Raw genomic sequence first — 20250 nt, 5'->3', positions numbered from 1 at the left:
ATCACCAATGACATCTGTGTGCCTGATATGGATTGCAAAAAAGCACCTTTCTAATTGTGAAAGAGAATTTGTTTTTTTTGTTTTGTTTCTGTGTTTATTCAAGAGCTTCCATTTTTCATGTTATCTTTGTAACCATTCAGATTTGAAAATTGTTCTTCTCTGGAGATTCAGCAGTTAATCAGGAAGTGAGAACATTAGCACGAAAGCTTGAGGCTAGTGTACTTGTGCAAGTTAAGATACTGGAAAAAGGTCTGTAAAGAGCTGTTTCCCACCAAACCTGATCATAAAGAGAAAGGAGCTACTTCATGTCGTAGGGGTCCAAACAAACATTTATAAAACACTGCTCAGAATTTAATAGCCAATACAGCATCTCTCACCTGTTATAAGCAAAATAATCATTACACTTAAGCACAACAGCACAAAATTGGGGAATAAGGATTAGAGTAGTAGGGTTATTTTAGTAATGGAAACAAAATGTTTACTTTGTGTTTACCAGCTGAAATAAAATTTGCTTCTGTGCAATATTTTAAGAATTATTTTTAATGACAGTCTGTTCTCCTCTGCAGTGAAATCTGTTAGTAGAACACTTCACCTTCTGTTATGAGTATTCCACGTCATGGTTCTTGTTTTAGATCATTTATACTACTTCATTTCATTATATTACAAGAACGAATGCCATAAAAATAAGTTTGATTAATCTTTCCAATATGTTGAAATCAGTATATCAAAAAGGTTATTTTTAGACATGCGTATGGTGGATGGAGCCATCATGCATTAATATTATGCTTATTGGTACTGTATTATAGATGGGACTACACCCTCCATCCCAGGACTACAGGGCAGAAGCCGGACTTTGTCTGTAATAACTGCTCCCTGATGCCCCTGGGCTAAACACTGGAACTGTGAGCAAGGAGTCTCTCTCTCCTGTGTGCTCAATATTTACTACATGGAAAAAAATTAAAGAACATCAAGTTCAAAGTCACGTGCTCAAAAGTTAGGAAATGCCTGAATTAAGTTGGCCTGTGCATCCTTAATTCAGCATCCTTGAACATATGCATTATGATCGTCTTTAATTACATCATCCCTAGGTCTGTCAATAATCGCAGTTAACTCAGATGATTAACTCAAAAAATTAATCGTGATTAAAAAAATTAATCTGTTAAACAATAGACTATCAAATGAAATTTATTAAATATTTTTGGACTTTTTCTACATGTTCAAATATATTGATTTCAATTACAACACAGAATACAAAGTGTACAGTGCTCACTTTATTTTTTTATTACAAATATTTGCACTGTAAAAATGATAAAAGAAATAATATTTTTCAATTCACCTCATACAAGTATTGTAGTTCAATTACTTTATCCTGAAAGTGCAACTTACAAATGAAGATTTTTTTTTGTTACCTAACGGCACTCAAAAACAAAACAATGTAAAACTTTTGAGCCTACAAGTCCACTCAGTCCTACATTTTGTGCAGCCAATTGCTCAGACAAACAAGTTTGTTTATATTTATTGAAGATCATGCTGCCTGCTTCTTATTTACAATGTCACCAGGCATTCACGTGGCTTTTTTGAAGCCGGCAGTGCAAGGTATTTACGTGCCAGATATGCTAAACATTCCTATCCCCCTTCATGCTTCAGCCACCATTCCAGAGGACATGCGTTTGTGCTGATTACGGTTGTTAAAAATCAATGTGTTAATTAAATTTGTGACTGAACACCTTGGGGGAGAACTGTATGACTCCTGTTCTGTTTTACCTGCATTCTGCCATATATTTCATGTTATAGCAGTCTCATGATGACCCAGCACGTTCGTTTTAAGAAAGAAATCCGCTTTCACTGCAGATTTGACAAAACACAAAGAAGGTACCAATGTGTGATTTCTAAAGATAGCTACAGCACTCAATCCAAGGTTTAAGAATCTGAGGTGCCTTCCAAAATCTGAGAGGGATGAGATGTGGAACATGTTTTCAGAAGTCTTAAGAGTAACACTCCGATGTGGAAACTACAGAACCTGAACCATCAAAAAAGAAAACCAACCTTCTGCTGGTGGCATCTGACTAATGATGATGAAAATGAAAATGCATTAGTCTGCACTGCTTTAGATTGTTATCGAGCGGAACCTGTCATCAGCATGGATGCCTGTCCTCTGGAATGGTGGTTGAAGCATGAAGGGACATATGAATCTTTACTACATCTGGCACATAAATATCTCATGACGCCAGCTACTACAGTGCCATGTGTATGCCTGTTCTTACTTTCAGGTGACATTGTAAACAAGAAGTGGGCAGCATTATCTCCTGCAAATATAAACAAACTTGTTTGAACGATTGGCTGAACAAGAAGGAGGACTGAATGGAGGCTCTAAAGTTTTACATTGTTTTGTTTTTGAATGCAGGGTTTTTTTGTATATATTTCTACATTTGTAAGTTCAACTTTCATGATAAAGTAATTGCACAACAGTACTTGTATTAGCTGAATTGAAAAATACTATTTCTTTTGTTTTTTACAGTGCAAATATTTGTAATAAAAATAAATATTAAGTGAGCACTGTATACTTTGTATTCTGTTGTAATTGAAATAATATATTTGAAAATGTAGAGAACATCCAAAATATTTAAATAAATGGTATTCAATTAGTGTTTAACAGCGCAATTAATCACGATTAATTTTTTTAATCACTTGACAGCCCTAATCATCACGTACAATTTTTTCATAGGACCTCTGCCTCATTCAGTGCACTGCATGGGTGGTGCTCCCTTACTGAGTAGCTATTCAATATTTTTTCCCCTTGTTCAATCTGTGGTCTCATGCCTTATTTACTGCATGCTATTCAAATCCTGCTCCGAAGACAGAATTATTAATTTTCTCATGGGCTTTTCTGTGACACTCATCCCTATCGTGTCTGAGTGCTTCACAAACTTTAATTAATTTGTTTTCACAATACAGGGTAGCCAGGGTGCCCAGTGTTCAGCCGTAAAGTCTGGTAGAAAAGGGGACCTGACAGTGTCTGGTCACCACAGGTCGGGGAGGTGGGGAGGCACCGGATCGTCACCTGTGCCAGCCCCTACTCAGCCAGGACAGCCTCCTACTTGTGTCAGCTGCAGCTCCCGCCCAGCCTGGATGAGGGTGGGGAGAAGGGAAGAGCAGTGAGCGATGGGGGCAGGGCTTGAGGGGCAAAGGTGGGGCCTCGAGTGGAAGAGGCGAGGTGGAGGATGTTCTGGCACTCCTGCTGGAGATTTTAAATAATACAAAGTTTGCAACACCCCATCCCAGTGAGAGGAGGGAGGTGGTAGTATCTCCATTTCACACACTGGTAGCTGAGTCACAGAAATATTAAGATAAAAAGTACCCACCAATTTGGGTGCTCAGAGATGCCTAGGACCTGATTTTTCAGGGTGAGCATTATACCACACTTTATATGTTTGAAGTACAGCTCCCATTGACTTCTGTTGCAGCTGTGAGGGCTCAGCATTTCTGCATCTTAGACCCCAGATTTAAGTGACTTGAGTAACATCAGATGGCAGAGGCAGGGATAGAATATACTTCTTCAGGACAGCATTCTACTACCTTAATCACAAGGCCATCCTTTTTCATCCTGAAGTCGCCTGTCTTGTTCATTACACTCTTATCAACTTCTTCAACAAATGAAGCAGAGGTCCTATAGATCACTGCCTCTTTCAGTACACAACCCTGATGCATCCCCAGGACAGGTCTATGCTGTGCATTGAATGAGGCAAGGGTCCCATGAAAACAAGAGAATGTGATCATGTAATTAAAGACTGTATCATAAAGTATAAGCACAAACGGTCTGAATTAAGGTTGCACAGGCAACCTTAATTCTGGTATTTCCTGACTTTTGAGTGCTTGACTTTGTAACTTCATTGTTCTTTTAATGTAGTTTTTGTGTGTGTAATAATTACTTAAGCTGTGTAAATAGAATTATTGAAATATTTTACCATGCAGTTTCAGTGACTGGATCCCCTCTTATATTCATCCATTAAGATTCCCCAGAATTTAAAATGCCCAGTTTGGTCAACTTAGCTGATTTTCAGTGTTTGAGTAGTTAGTTTTATTATAAAATTTAGTACAATAATGATAGAAAAATAATTACTTTTCTGAAAAAGTGCTATGTTTCCATATTTAGGGGCTTGATTCATGAGTGCAGATCTATAACCACATGCTTTGAAAGAATCTGCTATTGCCTACATATGCACAAGCGTATTAATTGATTTCACACGATTAAGAGCAATTGCACATAATGTATCTGAAAGCAATCGAGGCTATCCAGTTAACTCTGGGTCACAAGTTTTAAAATTTTTTAACTGGGTCACAAAAAAATTATTACTGTCACTCCACAAAGTTTTTACCATATTGTTTCTTAATTACACTGAAATGCTTATTCTTTTGATGTAGCATATTGGTGTTATATGTATAATATTTTACTAGTGGTACTAAATAGAAGGTTTGCCTTGCACTTCGTACAAATATGTTTTCATGGGAAACATGCTTCAAAGAGAATATCAGAAGCTGGGTTTCTGTAACTTTCTTGACCCATTAAATGTATTTCTGTAACTTTCTTGACCCACTAAATGTAATGTGCCTTCTCCTTAGTTAACCTCAGTAATAGCACATACAGGTGGATTTTGCCTTTCAGGAAGAAAACTACTTTCCAAATAAAGAAATAATTGCTTGATGCAGAGATTTTCACAGCTATTTAGTTTGCTTAGTACATCAGAATTTCAAGTTACATGCTTCTGCAGGTGTCCAAATTACTGTACATTTGGTTCCATGTATATCAAAATCTGTGTTATATTGGAAGAAAAAGCGTTCCTGATTACTACAGTATTAAATAAATTTTTTTTAAAGGATGCATCTGTTGATTATGGCATTGTGGTAGTAGTGCTGTAGCTAGCATTGAGAATACACTTTCTGTCTAAGCACCTATATCAGATGGTAACTTTTTGATTAAAAAAAACAAACAAACAAGCATTCTATTCTCCATGAGTTATCCAAGTTCGGTTTCTTGATATTTTTTCTTGTGCTTGGCTAACTGAAAAGCTCTTTTGTTTCAAATGTACAAACTTATCGTGTTCACTAAGGAATGTCCCGTTTCCATGTGTGGAGTAGAAATGAGAGAAAGAATGAAGGTGTGTTTCAAAGACATGTATTGCGTATGTTGAGCATATTGTCTTTCACTGATGATGATGAAGGTTACAGAGAACCATAAACATTCATGGCTGTTTATAAACCAGATAAAGGTAGAGTGTTTGTCTAGAAAACTTTCAATATAAGGTCCTCAATTCTACAAACACTGAAGCATGTGTATAGCTTTATCCTTGTGAAAAGTACCAGGGACTGTAACGGGACTCCTCATGTGAGTAAAGTTGTGTGCGCTTCAGTTTGGTGGATTTAGATCTAAATGAACAAACAACAAACGATCTGGCAAACTAAAAGGAGGGGCTGAGAGAGAAGGACACGGTAGATAATAATACTAAGATCACATGTGGTTATCTCTATTTTGATGAGTGATGCTTGCATCTTAAATGTTCCCTTACTTACTGGGTTTATTTAGACTATGGGTTGATAATTATATCACATTTAAATTTATCACCTTACACAGCTCCAGATATATATAAGCATCACCAAGAGCCACACAAAGTGAAATAAAAGCAGCTGACTGTTGGTGTGTGTGACTCGACATACCTGTGTAGAGCGCATGTCTGTGCATGCCTGAAATTCAGAGAGATGATTCCTACAGTAACTGACTCTGCTACATTGCAGACATACATAAGACATTAATTTTAACACCATGTGCTATGACACTATATATCAAATCTGGGGAGGAGATACTATTTATGTGAGGAACAAATCTAAATGTCCTGTTTTTTGCATGTTTAAAGCAACTCTGCATTCCACAAAGTATACATTGTTGTACACCACCTGTAATTGTAAATAATGTCTATGATCCTTAGTATTATTTTCAGTTGTACAAAATTTACCATATTCTGATATATAGTTGCAGTTTTCATTAAGACCAATAAATCTGAAAAAAGGTAAAACTTGTTACTGCGTATTTGTGACTTACATTGTAGTTATCCTTTACAATTGATTTATAAACAGCTTTTTCTGTACAGAAAATATCTGGTTTGGAGTTCTTGTTTACATTCATAAAGCAGTTCTAGGCAGGTTCAAGATGCTGGTTAACCTTTGAAATGTGTTACTTGCCTGGTGCTTGAGAGATAGATGACTAAGAAGTGCATATTATAGCCTCTCAAAACATAGGATCATCAATCTTCAAGTAGCTTGGCTTCAAGCAGTGCCCTGCTATCCAGGATGCACAAAGCATACCTACGACTCAGAGAAGCTCAGTGCATCCAGCCTCTGATTTTTGCAGACTCTCAGACAAAATGTCAATTGGACATTACTGAATGCCTCTGCCTTGCTTTAATATCTCTTCAATAATTTAATATATTGTCTGACTCTGTGTGCTGAACCATAACCCATCACTTATCATTTTGCTGATTGATGCCTCTGCCAATAGAATTTAAATCCGTGCTTTGAATTGTGCTGATTACAATATAATACTTCTGTTTGGTCACATGGGTAATTAAAATCATAAATTTCTATTGAATCACATAGTTATAAAAATGCTTTTGATTCTCTTTTCCTGATGGAAGTCCTTTAATTACGTTGGTTTAAATTTGGAAGTACTCTATTCCCAATTCTGACATTAAAAATTATAGGCACAGTGAATAATATATGTATTTTTAATTTGCACTTCCGGAAAGTAAAATCAATCAATTAACAGAGCTTTTTTTCATTCTTTGAAGCCATAAATACCTCTCAATTCTGTTAATGGAGTTCTGTGGTAAACAATATATAAAACTCTCTGTACTTTGTTCAGGAGTAATGCATTGTTATGTGAGATTAGTTGGCATTGTTGGCATTAGTAATTCCATTATTTCAGTAACTGAAATACACTTGCAAAAAAAATCTATCTATAATTTAATGGCGAAGAGCCAGATCCTGCAGAATCTTATTCAGGAAAAGAATCCATACTGACTTCAATGGGATTATGTATGTGTAGAAGGGTTTGCAAGACTGGGATGCAAACACTGCACCAATTTAAACCTCATTTAATTTAGTGAAATCACATGAGACATAAATTCGTCCAACATTTGGCCCTAAATATTTTAAAGGGACTCTGTCAAATTAAAACATCATATTTCTGTGATATTATTTTACCTACTGTTATTACATGTTACAGCTTAGATTGCCTCAAATCTGAAAGAGATTTTATATATAGGTGTATTTCCCCAGTTCTTTTCGGTTTGATCACTTAGTGCATTTGACAGCACTTTTAGGATAATCATTTTTCACTGTTTCCTCTGTATAATTAGTTAGTTTCCCCTTATATTTATGGGAGCTTTTCAGAAAACAACCTTGGAGAGAATAAATGGGAAAGAAATTCAGAAGCAGATGCAGTACCTGTTACAACTTTTAACTTATTCTTTTTAAATTAACTAGCATTGAAGTTGAATGTATCTCTTTATTTAAGTCCTTTAGTAAGCTGCCTAATGACCGGACTAGATTCATTAGTCAACAAATTGTGCGTTACCTCTTTATTTTATGCATTTATGTTGTGTAACATTTTAAAACCTTATTTACCTTAATATGGATTTTCTTCCATGTCATTTCATACTTACTGTTAAACTCTAGCAGTGCATTTTGATAACAATTCTCTAGATAAATGTTACAGAAAAGCCACAGCGATGAAGTAACTGTGCTTGTAATGTTAAACAAGACTTTTGATCTTTGAAGTATATATTTCCATTTTGGATATAATAATTGCAATTTAAAAATTGGAATATTAAAGGAGAACATCTTCTTTACTTCTAGGATGAAGATGGGACAGAGGAGGACAACAGCAGAGTTGAACCAGTTGGACATGCAGACAGTGGTTTGGAGAGCACCACCAACTTTTCCTTAGAGTAAGTTACTGCTGCAGTTCTATCATTTTTAACAGTAAGATTTAGAGTAGTAAAGAATTCTTACTATCACAAGATTGATAATGTCAATAAACAAAACAAAGCATGTAACATGCATTTTATTTTAACTGCAACTCTGCATAAAACAGGTCCTTCCTTTTGCCCCTTGCATCTTGGGCATCTTTTAGACCCAGTGTTAAAGGGTCCAGACTAGTGATTCAGCAGCAGAGATATAGAGCATTTTCAGAGCCATTGCTATACTATGGTTGGGTGGGTAGATTGGTCTATCTCCGCAGAAGATGCTTAACCCTAGGGCATTTTAGGGTTTGGTGCTAATGATGGGGGAAGGAATGGGCCCAACTGGCTGTCCCAAAATATTGGCAGGTGAGACTTTGGGTATTAAAGGCCTTTATACCTTTCATAAATGCAGTAAACAAGTCACAGGAAAGGAGGAGTTTTGCAGGGGAGAACTACCCAGACAAAACAGAACTCCACACTGGTGATGAGCCTAACCTGAAATTCCCCTTCACACTAGAAAAGATTCAGTGACTGATGGTTTTATGATGAAACCTGAAATCCAGGGAGTTTTGCCCTTTGAGTTTCATTACAAAGACCTGACCCAGACCTGGCTGTGATGTTGGTTGGGAAATGGTCCATTATGTTCTGAATATTTTAAAATTCTTCCTTTTGTTTGTAGAGCTGCTGATTGTTATAGGGATTAAAAAGAGTGAGTTAAGTATTATAATAAGTGCATTAATTTGCATTAAACAATAGCGCGTTTCATATCCTAGTTGCAAAATACTTTATGAAGTATTATGAATTCAAAATACTATTTGCTAATTAGAGTATATAAAAATTTTGTATCAAATATAATGCTGCTTGTTTCTATCTTTAAACTGATTTTTGTACCAACATCTTATCTTATCTTCTTTTTTTCTTTCTTTTTTTAAACATCACCTCTCCTGTATGCTTAGAGATGAGCTCAGAAAAACACATCAATTAAAAATGTAGTGGGAGCTTTCTTAGTGCTTGTGCACATGGTATAGCAGTGCATACGACGGGGGTGTGATTTCTAAAGTGCACCAACGTGTTGGGCACTAACTGGCCCATGTAGATCCTGTTGGTATTTGCTAAAAGTTCTCCAGTGGACTTCAATATAGGATTGTTTCAAACAGTGCTACGTTAGAGCATGTTAGGAAACGTGTGCATTTAGTGCACACCAGCAGAGTCTACACAGGTCAGTTAGTGCGCAACACATCGGTGCACTTTACAAATCAACCCCCATATAGTGTGCCTTGCCACACGGTGTAGACAAGCACTTAATACCATGTGAGTGCTTTGCATTTTCATGTGGGAATCTCAGGGTTAGGAGCAAAACGAACTGTGTGATATGGCTCAGGTGCCGTGAATGCCACTGTAGGTATGTCTACACTACAAAAAAACGCATGGCACCGAGTCTCAGAGCCCGAGTCAATTGGCTCAGGCTTGTGGGACTTGGGCTGCAGAGCAAAAAATAGGAGAGTAGACATTCCTGCTCAAGCTGGAGCCTGGACTCTGAAACCTGGTGATGGGGGAGGGTCCTGGAGTTTAGGAATATCTACCCTGCTGTTTTTAGCCCTTCAGCCCACGCCCCACAAGCCTGAGTCAATTGACCCAGGCTCTGAGACTCAGTGCCTTGGGTTTTTCTTTGCTGTGTAGATGTACTGTTACTGAACTTCTGGTTTTTGCTGGCCTCTAGTACTGTACATTTTTCATATTCTCTGGTACTATATACAGTACATTTGACAGTTGGCTTGCCTCTTGAATAAGGACAAACAGGATTTTACCTGCAGTCAGTACAGATACACATGGCCAGATGCAATGGCCTATGGATGTCATGAGAGGACAGACCCATCACTGCCATACCAAATGACACCATTTTATCCAAAATATTGTGCCTGATACTGGACAGCACGACATCATTCAGAGGAAGGTTCAAGAAACCCTAAACCTAAATTGATTAGGCAAGGACAAATTTTCCTTTACTTTTCCATGTCCATTTTATGGGGCTCAGGATCTGGGAGTTTTGGCTGTTTGCAGAAGAAAGGCAGTTGTGGAAGCAGAAGCTATGAATAAACTTGAATAGATCATGGGAAAAAGGATGTCCTCTATGGTTTAAGCAATTCAGAATCTGGGGCCTGGTTATGGAAACTGTCTTGTCCTCGGTGTCCAGTTTTATTGGATTATGGAGTATTGCATGTCCCTTACAAAAGTTCTAGTTACATCACATGGATTGCCCTCTTATATTCCTCTCTGCCCTCAGAATTGAGAACAAAGCAAAATGTGTTCCTTGGAAAAGAAGGATATACAACAATCTGTAATGAGCAAAAGACACTTCTTGCAACACTTTCTGGATTTAGTTGATTCTTGGAAGGCCTTGTGCACAGCTCATGTGCAGTGGGAATCAAACACTGTTATGATGCATGAAGATTGGGACAGCAAAAAATACTGAATATTATAATGCTCTCAAGTAAATCAGTGGTTTACCATCATCTGGAGAATTGATCAGTTCTTGGTCATCCTATCTCAAAGAAGTCATAGTGCTAACAGAGGGGCAGTGAAAATGAACATAGGCATGGAAACATTTCCATGGAGTAAATTGGAAAGATGGGAACAGTGTGGTTTAGAGAAGGGGACATGAGATAAAGCTATACCAAACAAATATGATAGAAAGGTGGTTACATTTATCTTTTTTTGTTATATAATTAAAAAGGTAGATTCAATTAAAGCCAAAGGCAGTAAATTCAAATCACCTAAAGGAAAATATTTTTTATGCAATAGACAATTAACCTGTAGAATTCATTGTCACATGATACCACAGAGAGATGACTTTAGTAGGATTTTAAAAATAGATTGGACATTTATATAGATTATGAGGCCACTTACATATAATTTATGTAGGATTTTTAAAAAATGTGGAAGAGACATAAAGCAGTCTCTAGCTGACAGATGTAGGAGGAGAAAAATCCCTTAAGGTCAGGTTACTCCATCATGTCCGTTTTGGGGTTTCTTGAACCTTCCTCTGAATGATGTCGTGCTGTCCAGTATCAGGCACAGTGTTTTGGATAAAATGGTGTCATTTGGTGTGGCAGTGATGGGTCTGTCCCCTCATGACATCCATAGGCCATTGCATCTGGCCATGTGTATCTGTACTGACTGTAGGTAAAATCTTGTTTGTCCTTATTCAAGAGGCAAGCCAACTGTCAAATGTACTGTATATAGTACCAGAGAATATGAAAAATGTACAGTACTAGAGGCCAGCAAAAATCAGAAGTTCAGATTTGGGTTCAGAGCTTTTGTTCCCAGAGTTTTGGAGTGTTTAGATTTGGGGTCTTGACTGATGATTAGTCTGTCTACAGCTTGTAATGTTTTATGGCTTTTGGCTCCCAGACCAAACATCCCCAAAATGTGTGGATGTTCTGAACTCAGGACATTTGCTTCAGGCTTACTTCTGATACCTTCAGAGATCTTTTCTTGAGCTTTTTGGACCTTTGGCTTATTTGATTTTCTCTTTCCAAAGCAAAAAGTAAAACACAGAACTAGTTCTGCTTGACTACATGGCATATTAAACATTTTCTTTGAGAAGACAGAAATATAGATCTATAAATACACATAGCAAACAGAAATAATTGTAGTAAGCTCACTACAGTAGAACCTCCAAGTTACGAACACCTCGGGAATGTAGGTTGTTTGTAACTGAACAAAACATTTTGGTTGTTCTTTCAAAAGTTTACAACTGAACATTGACTTAATACAGCTTTGAAACTTTACTATGCAGAAGAAAAATGCTGCTTTTAACCATCTTAATTTAATGAAACAATCACAGAAACAGTTTCCTTACCTTGTTTAATCTTTTTTTAATCTTTCCCTTTATTTTTTAGTAGTTTACGTTTCACACAGTAATGTAAATGTATTTGCTTTTTTGTTCTTATCTCTGCTGCTGATTGTGTACTTCCAGTTTCAAGTGAGGTGTAGCTGCCTGGTCACTTTGTAACTCTGGTGTTCATAACGCTGAGGTTCTACTGTAGGTAAATTGTGGGAACACAAGGCATCAAATGATGTTAGTATTTTGCAAAACTGAAGGAGGTTTACCATTTAAAACTTAAACTGTCCCCTTTGAATAGTTTAAGATAATGCCTAAACTAACATTAAAGGCTAGAGCAGGCTTTCACGGGGATAGCTGAAGGAAGTATGATAGGGTCAGTAACAGCCTTTATAGTTTTTGAGAAAAACTGATTGTTCCATATTTGACACATTAATTGAAAAAGAAATAAAAAATCCTCCACTTGCCTGACGACAAGACAGCTTAAATTTAACAAAAAGCCCCAAACCCAACAATATAAATATAAAACTGTGCCATTGTGTAGTTTGTAATTCATGTAGCTGATTAAGGTTACCAAAAGGGCTAGTTCACTTTTCATTTGAGTTATTAATGGAATTGTTTTTGATGATTGATCTCCTTTCATGCCATCAGACTAATATTCAGGTATGTAGTATTTCAACATTGCTTTCATCACCATTGCTTAAGTTCTGGAATATCTGTTTTGTGTGTGTGCGTATGTATGGGTTTTTTTCGTTCATTTACGGCACATGTTCATGTTCCCTCATTCATCATTGTCTCACAGTGATATGGTAAAGCTCGTAGAAGTCTCCAATGACGGCGGGCCTTTGGGAATCCATGTAGTGCCTTTCAGTGCCAGAGGCGGAAGGTAATGTATTGTGTAAGATTTTAATCGAATCATAACTTGTTGTGTTTTACCTTGGCTGTGCTTACTCTTGTATAGGTGCCTGTAGGTTCCATTTGAAATACCACATTTTTTTTTCCAAGAGGAAGTTTTACTGACTTAAAATAATTGAAACATTCTGCCACTCTTACTCACTCTGTACACTGTTGTACGAAGGCAGTACATAAGGGGAAGAAAGATGGCAGAATCTGTCCCTTAACTTATAATGGAAATTGTATTGTGACTTGATGGAAACTTGAATTGCAAAGATATGAATTATTTCCTTCAAACTCTCATAAAGTTATTTTTCCCCTTTAATTCAGGAGAGTATTTGTGCATCATTTCCCTCCTATTTACCAAAGTAGCAGCATTCTAAACCAGAGAATTCTACATCTACGTGCATTTGATAAGCAAGACTGAAAGAAAAAGAATTTCAGTCCTTGTAATATTAAATAGCATTCACTGTGTTGAAAGGAAAACAAGAAAGGCATACAGTATGGGGTTTTGAGGTGCTGGAGAAAGGCATGTATTCTCCACAACAGTCTTAAATTTCATTACGTGACAAAAGGCAAGAATTTCTTAAGTTGCAGAAAAATGAATGCAGTGCAGGTGATTTACATTATAATAACTTTCAGGATTACATTAGTAAACAGAACACTCCATTTATAGCATTTGCTTTGCTGAAGTAGAATTTTAGTATTTAGGATCCTTAATCGAAACATTAATGTATTTTCAGGAAAATTTTATTACTTTTTTACCAATCATTATTCACTGTGGGAGATTTAAAGCTTGTGGGCATACTGAAAAGGAGTCAATCTGTCAAGAATATAAGTAGGATTTTATTTTGGGGTGGAAGAGATTACCTTTATCTTTAAGTGTAATTACATTCACTAATTTCTGCTTTTTTGATGAAAAAGGACCAAACCATACATTTAAAAAAGTGTAATCTTAGGATGAAAAGGATATTATGTTCTTACAGGTCTGCCTATCCATCAGCAATTTTAGTTTAAATTGATTAGAAGCAAGTGTAATTTACTGTGTATCAGATATTTATATCAAGTGCTCTTCACACGATATACATTTTTTCTTCTACAGTAGGAGGAGGAATATGGTTTTAAAAACTTTTTTTCTGATTATTATTTTAACCTTTATGCTTCAGTAGCTATACTGACATGTAGTACTGTGACAAAACTAATAATTTTGTTGAACTGAAGGCAACTTTCCCTGAGGATTTCAGGAGGTAAGAGCAAACTGTCATAATATGGTGACTCTCTCTTCCCATGAGTGACCTGACCCTATCTTCAGTAAGTTCAGTCAGCAGATATGAGAGTGGTAATGTTTTAATCACAACCTCATAAATAAAGACAGGAGGTAATAGCAGGCTGTGATTTTGCATCGTTATCTAGGCCATGGACAGCGCTGGAAGAGATGGGAGGGTCAGATGAGAATTGTTGGTTACCTCTTAATCAGGGTGATATTTAGTTTAATAAAGCTGTGTGGTTTTAAAAAAAAAAATCTCTCAAAACACACGTACTCTAGGTCTTCTGACATCTGTCAATCAGTTCTTTTCATGTAACCAACCCTCATGGAAAAAGTAGGGATTAGATCAACAATCCTTATAGGAATAATGAGGTTTTTATAAAAATTACTCTTTAAAAACCTACCACATCTAATAATGAGTCAGTAAAAAGGATGTAATTCAGTGATAAGTTTTGTAAGATGATTAAAAAATGTAGAGATTTTTCTGTTAAATTCTATAGGAATTTTCCACTCAGGAAGTCAGTGGAATTATAATAAAAATATCAGTTGAAAAGGCCCTGAGTTTACTTCTTGATTTTGTGCCTGCTGAAAGATAGGTGACCATAGTTATTAACTTGGATAAGCTATTGAATGGGTGCTCTCTAAGGGTATTGCTAATGAAAAATAATATTTTTAGTTTTGGTTATTCAACCAACTAATTTTTTTGATCATCTTTAATCATTAATACTATACTAGGGGAGCCCCGAAACACTGGCTTTTACACTGAAGTGTACAGGCGATATTTCACCTGTAAAAATGAGTTTTGTATTGTAATTTTTGTCGCTTCATATTGAAATAATATAATTTCTTTTTCATGTAAAATAATTCAGCCACTTCTGCAAGCACTTACTCATAGTAGTTCTTTACCATCAGTGGAATTACTTCAGTGAGTAGAGACTCGATCGGGGGTTGCAAGCTCGTAATATGGGTGTCAAGAATAAAAAGTAAAGTTTAAACTGTTTATGCTGTACATAATGACTGTATAAAGTAGATTTATTTTTTAATAATGCCGGGTATGTTGTGAAGCATCAAAGGCCCTGCATACAGTGTACTCTTTAGCTATTTCTCCTCCAGGAATTTTTGTTGTGTTAATAAAAGCAAATGTCCACAAAGTGTGCCACACTTTTTGAACTTGAACTTTAATAATTGGAAAAGAGTTGGAGATAAAGTTATGGATCAAACTAATTGACACATTGAAACTGACCAGGTTGTGTTTAATAATCCCCCCTGGATGACACATAGTACCAATAATTCTGGTTTGTGTTTCAGGAAAGTCTCAACCCATAATTCCTTGCATCTAAATTAGAACATGGTAGTCAAAGTTTTCCCAATCCCCAGCTTCTTATGAGTTGCCTTATTTCTCTTTACAGTCTGTCTGCACTTTAAATTTTCCAGCTCCTTAATGCTGCAGTCCCTCTTGGCCCCAAAGTCTTTATAATCTCTAAATGCAAATGTTAGAATACTCTAGTGGTGATTTTCACAGGTTGCTGACCTCTGTCTTGTCTTCTTTCTCAGTCTATTTATGCTTCAGCTATTAAAACCCCACTATTTAAACTGCTGAAAAGAGAATGTACTAAAATCCAAATATTTCTTAGTTAACAAAAACCATATAAAACTCATAATAAATATATAAACTTAACGTTGCAAAAGATTACATTTTGATTTATCCAAAGCAAAACTACTATGCAGTGACATTTAGTTACCTATTATGTATCTTACCATTTCCTTAGTATGTGAGCACAAACATGAATGAATTTATCCCCAGAACACTCCTGTGAGGTAGCTAAATATTACCACCTCTATTGTAAAAGTGAAAAATTGAGGCACCGAATGATTAATTGACTCGAAGAAAGTCACATAAGTCACTGGGCCAAAATCCTTTGAATGCCAGAATAAGGCTTTATCCATAACACCAGTAGAACCACAACTCACACAGACATGCTTGTTCAGTGGGGAATTTTGGAGAAGTTCTTTTTTAAAAACACGCCTTTAGAATAATTGAGAAGTTACTTGTAACATAGTGAGTATAGTCTTCATTGCTGTCCCCTTCAAATTACGTTGTACTTCTGTCATACAGTAGAGCTAAGATGTGGTTTGGAAGTCTTTGGAAAAGCTCACCCTGTTTTATGGAATAACCAATATAGCATTTACTTTACCACGTTGTGATTGTCAGCTTTTGTGTTGTTCATAATAGTGCTATAAAGTCTGCATAAATCAGGGCAGGCCACTATACTGAGAAAAATTAATAGTTTTAGCTCTGAAGGGGACATAATCTCTTTCAGAAACATCCACTCAAACTGGACTAGATGCACTTTCAATGACACTTGCCTATGTCTCAATTGAGAGCTGAACTGTTGCATCTTCAAAGACTTATTTGTATGCATGTGGTTTTTTTTTTAAACAGAAGTGGCAAAGATGAATGGCGGGGAGGGCAGGAATAGTCAATTCATTAATTTTCAAAGGAGGCTGTGCTTGGTATTACTGCACTACTCAGTAAAACAAACAAAGCTGATGACCACCCAAAAACCAGTTAAACATTCCGTTTGTCACTGACATAGTCAAGGTTTGCAGAGTGAAGGACAATGTGCTCCATCTATCACTTATGCCTGTGTGTTATATCTGATAGGAATGCATGATCTTAAGTGACGTGCTGCCTGCAATAGCCAAGAGCCTTATAACAAGCAGGGGTCAATTTGAACATTCTTGTGCTACTCAAGGAAATATTGCAAATCTTTAAAGTGCAGTTCTGCTTACTGAGGGCTTGTCTATTCCTAAAATGCTATAGTGACATAGCTGCGCCACTGTAGCACTTCAGTGAAGGCACTACCAATGCCAACAGGAGAGTTCCTCTCATTGGGGTAGGTAATCCACCTCCCTGAGAGGTGGTAGCTAGATCAATGGGAGAATTCTCCCATCGACACATGCTGTCTACAGCGGGTATTAGGTAGGTTTTACTGCATTGCTCGGAGGTGTGGATTTTTCACACCTCTGAATTGCAAGTTATATCAACCTTATTTCCTAGTGTAGATCAGGCCAGAGAGAACTTTTGGTGTGTGTGTCCAGGTTGGGCAAATGGACATTTAAAAAATATAGATTTGGGGTTGTAGTGTCTGCCTGTCTGGTGGGTTTGTTTATTAGTAGGGGTATAAGGCCTGGAGCAGCAGAGCACTGCCATTCTTTGAGTGGTTGCCTGTGTGTATTTTACTCAGGTATGTGTGCCATCCGAGTGTTAGAGCCAGAGAGTTTTCTGCAGCAGTACACTTTGGGGCGGCATGTGTGCCCTGCACCTCCTTGTGGCCCCTCTTGAGGCTACCTAAGGGCAGTGCCACCTTGAGCCCCCTCAGTTCCTTTTCACCGTCTGTGGCCTTAGTCAGAGCTTGCCATGCAATTTACCTCATGGAGATTTTTTTTCTTCTTAGTTAGCCAGTTTAGCTTCCCGCCTTATCTGGAAATAGAAGTTATTATCCATTAAATTTTATTTTATTTTATTTTTACTTTAAAGTTCATTTTTAATAGTTAGTTTCAGTGCTCTGCATACAGCATTCGCCAGGCTTTAAGCACTGCCTGTCATGTGGCGTGTCTACCCCAAACAGTGACCCCCATACATTTGCCTCAGTCAGGGGCCAATTAAAGAGAGGTGCAGTATCTGCTCCTCTTTCTAGAAAAGATAGGCGATTTCCAGAGACCAGTGCCTCAAACACTATCTCGTGGAGCATGCCTCAGCCCTGGGGCCCTCAAGTGAGTGCCCTAGTTACCCACATGCAGTCTGCAAGTGCGGGTGTGGTTGTCTCTGACAGACCCTTGGACTCGGACTCTTCTTAGCAGAGAAAGAGGAATCAGTCTTCTTCTCCTTCCCAAAGGACTTGTTTACACTGGCAAGTTTCTGTGCAGTAAAGCAGCTTTTTGCACTCAAACTGCAGATGTGTACACACTGCCAAGCCACTTAGTGTGCAGAAATTCCTCAGCTGCAGCGCTGCAAAAAACCCAGCTTGACGAGAGTCGTAAGGCTATTTGCACCGAGGCTCCGGCGCTCTCTTGCGGGTGTAGACACTTGATTGCTTTCTGCGTTGTAATTGGCCTCTGGAGCTGTCCCCATAACGACTCACGTGCCCGCTCTGTTTTGAACTTGGCTCCACTGGAGACATGTGCCCCTCCCCTTTCAAAGCACCGTTTCTGACAGCCCTTGTGTGCTGTGCTGATCTGCCCCGGGACACAGAGCAAATCATGAATGTGGAATGCTCATGCTGTTGAACACAAAGGCAGGTGTGTGCATGTGTGTTAGAGAGTGCTGTGCAGAGAACCCAGGGAGGGAGGTGGGAGCTGATGTTGGGGTTTCCCACTCCTTCCCCAGGACTTGTTGCTTCCTGCCACTGTCTGAACTTACAAGACAGCATGCTGACACACTCTCTGTTCCCCGAAACACTGTCTCTCCCCACCTCCATACACACACACTCCCTGTCACACACTCCCCCCCGCCACTTCAGTTGAAAAGCAGCTGGCAATGTAGTAGGATGCCCATGGAACAATGGGATTGGGAAACCTGCATCATGTGACGTTGTGCCTGCCCCATGAGGCATTGCAAGCCTTTCCCAAAGCACCCTGTGGCCAGTTGCACAGTGGGATAGCTACCACGATGCACTGCTGTCTTTGCTGCTGCAAGAGCTGCTAATGCGGATGCGTTCCAGTGTCACAAGGAGCACAGTGTGGACACGCAACAATGGTTTAATTCTAGCGTTTTAATAAAAGTGGTATAAATTATGGAGCAGAAACTTGCCAGTGTAGACAAAGATTCAGGTGCCGAGAGCAGAGCTGAGCTATGGACCTGGTACCATGGTGGGAAGATATTGGTACTATGCTGTCGACTGTCTGTAGGGAGACTGTTGATTCTGGTACCAGTGAATGCCATTTCAGTGCAAGCATTGTTGGTAGCAACAACCCTGCAGACTTATGAGGCAGCAAAGGATTTGCTTTACTTTTCTGTACCAGACTCTCCTTTGGGGGAGGAGTCCATTGTGTTGTCAGCACCTCTTCCAGTACTGGGTCTGTCTGTCTCCTCAGCTGTGGTGCAGAGACTCTGAGTGGCTTGTCCTCCAGTACTTTCTTTGGTTCTGGCACACACGGTGTCACCACCGCTACAGTCATTGGCCTCAGTTTCAGTTTCAGTCTCAGACTCTCTTGGCACTGTCAGCTTTGGTGCTGGACAATCACTGGCTTGGGTACCAACCCTTGCCACCGACTTCCCCTTTGATGTTTGGTTTTGTTGAAACTTTGCATTCATTCAAAGACTCTCCTGCTACTTTCACTCGTTAGTGGTCTGTACCCCTGCCTCCAACAGACATCACTATAGACCCTTGAAACAACAGTATTATAGGCAGTTTTTCTATCTGCCAAAGCCAGCATGATTTTTTGAGGGGGAAGCAGACATCACAGAGAAGGGGGTTCTCCAACTCCAGTTTGAATCAGCATACGCGTCCTCAGTCAGCTCTCGGGAATCAGCCCATTTGACTTCCCCTTCAGGGACAACAATACAGAAGTTGGTGATCTTTCCCCCAACTTGGGGACAGATTGTCCCACTTCGTTGATTGCTTGGGAAGCCATAACAACAGACAAATGGGTCCTATGCACTGTGAACCTGGAATATTCTATCCAATTTCTTTCCACATCACTTTTCTCACTCACCTACCTTGTACCTTTATAGAGACCATCTCATAAGTCAGTGCTCCTTCAAGAAGTTCAGACTCTAGTTACGGTAATGGCCGTACAAGTTCACGGTCACCATTGAGGAAAGGGACTTCAATCATGATAATTTCTGACCCAAGTCCAAGGGGGTCAAAGACCCATATTGGACTTTCAGAATCTTAACATGTTAATCAAATACATAAGATTTTGCATGATTTCCCTAATGTCGGCCCTTCCTTCCTTCCTTAGATTGCAATGACTGGTTTGCCATGCTCAGTCTCCAGGATGCCTACTTCCATGTGGCAATACTGCCAAGTCACAAGAAGTTAGTGAGATTCATTGTAGTGGGCCAACGACAATGAACAGTACTTCACTTTGGCCTGTCATTGGCATCATAGGCACCAACTCTGTGGATGCTCCAGGGCTGGAGCACCCATGGAAAAAGAATAGTGCATGCTCAGCACTCACTGGCAGGCCCTGCCGATCAGGTCCTCCCCCGCCCAGTGCCTCCG

General features: G+C 38.5%; 1 protein-coding gene across 7 annotated transcripts in view; it reads left to right on the top strand.

Annotated features, from left to right (window-relative positions):
• The window catches only part of PARD3 (par-3 family cell polarity regulator), a 652516-nt gene that overhangs the window by 361966 nt on the left and 270300 nt on the right, over window positions 1-20250 (top strand). For all 7 annotated transcript variants that reach the window (XM_077808301.1, XM_077808302.1, XM_077808300.1 and 4 more), the window contains 2 exons: window positions 7909-8000; window positions 12662-12745. In XM_077808301.1, coding sequence (XP_077664427.1) covers window positions 7909-8000; window positions 12662-12745 — 176 coding nt within the window. The remainder of the gene's footprint in view (window positions 1-7908; window positions 8001-12661; window positions 12746-20250) is intronic.

This window comes from Eretmochelys imbricata, chromosome 2 (assembly GCF_965152235.1).
Source record: "Eretmochelys imbricata isolate rEreImb1 chromosome 2, rEreImb1.hap1, whole genome shotgun sequence".
In the NCBI taxonomy this organism is placed as follows: domain Eukaryota; kingdom Metazoa; phylum Chordata; order Testudines; family Cheloniidae; genus Eretmochelys; species Eretmochelys imbricata.
This window is presented reverse-complemented; position numbering and strand designations above follow the sequence as displayed.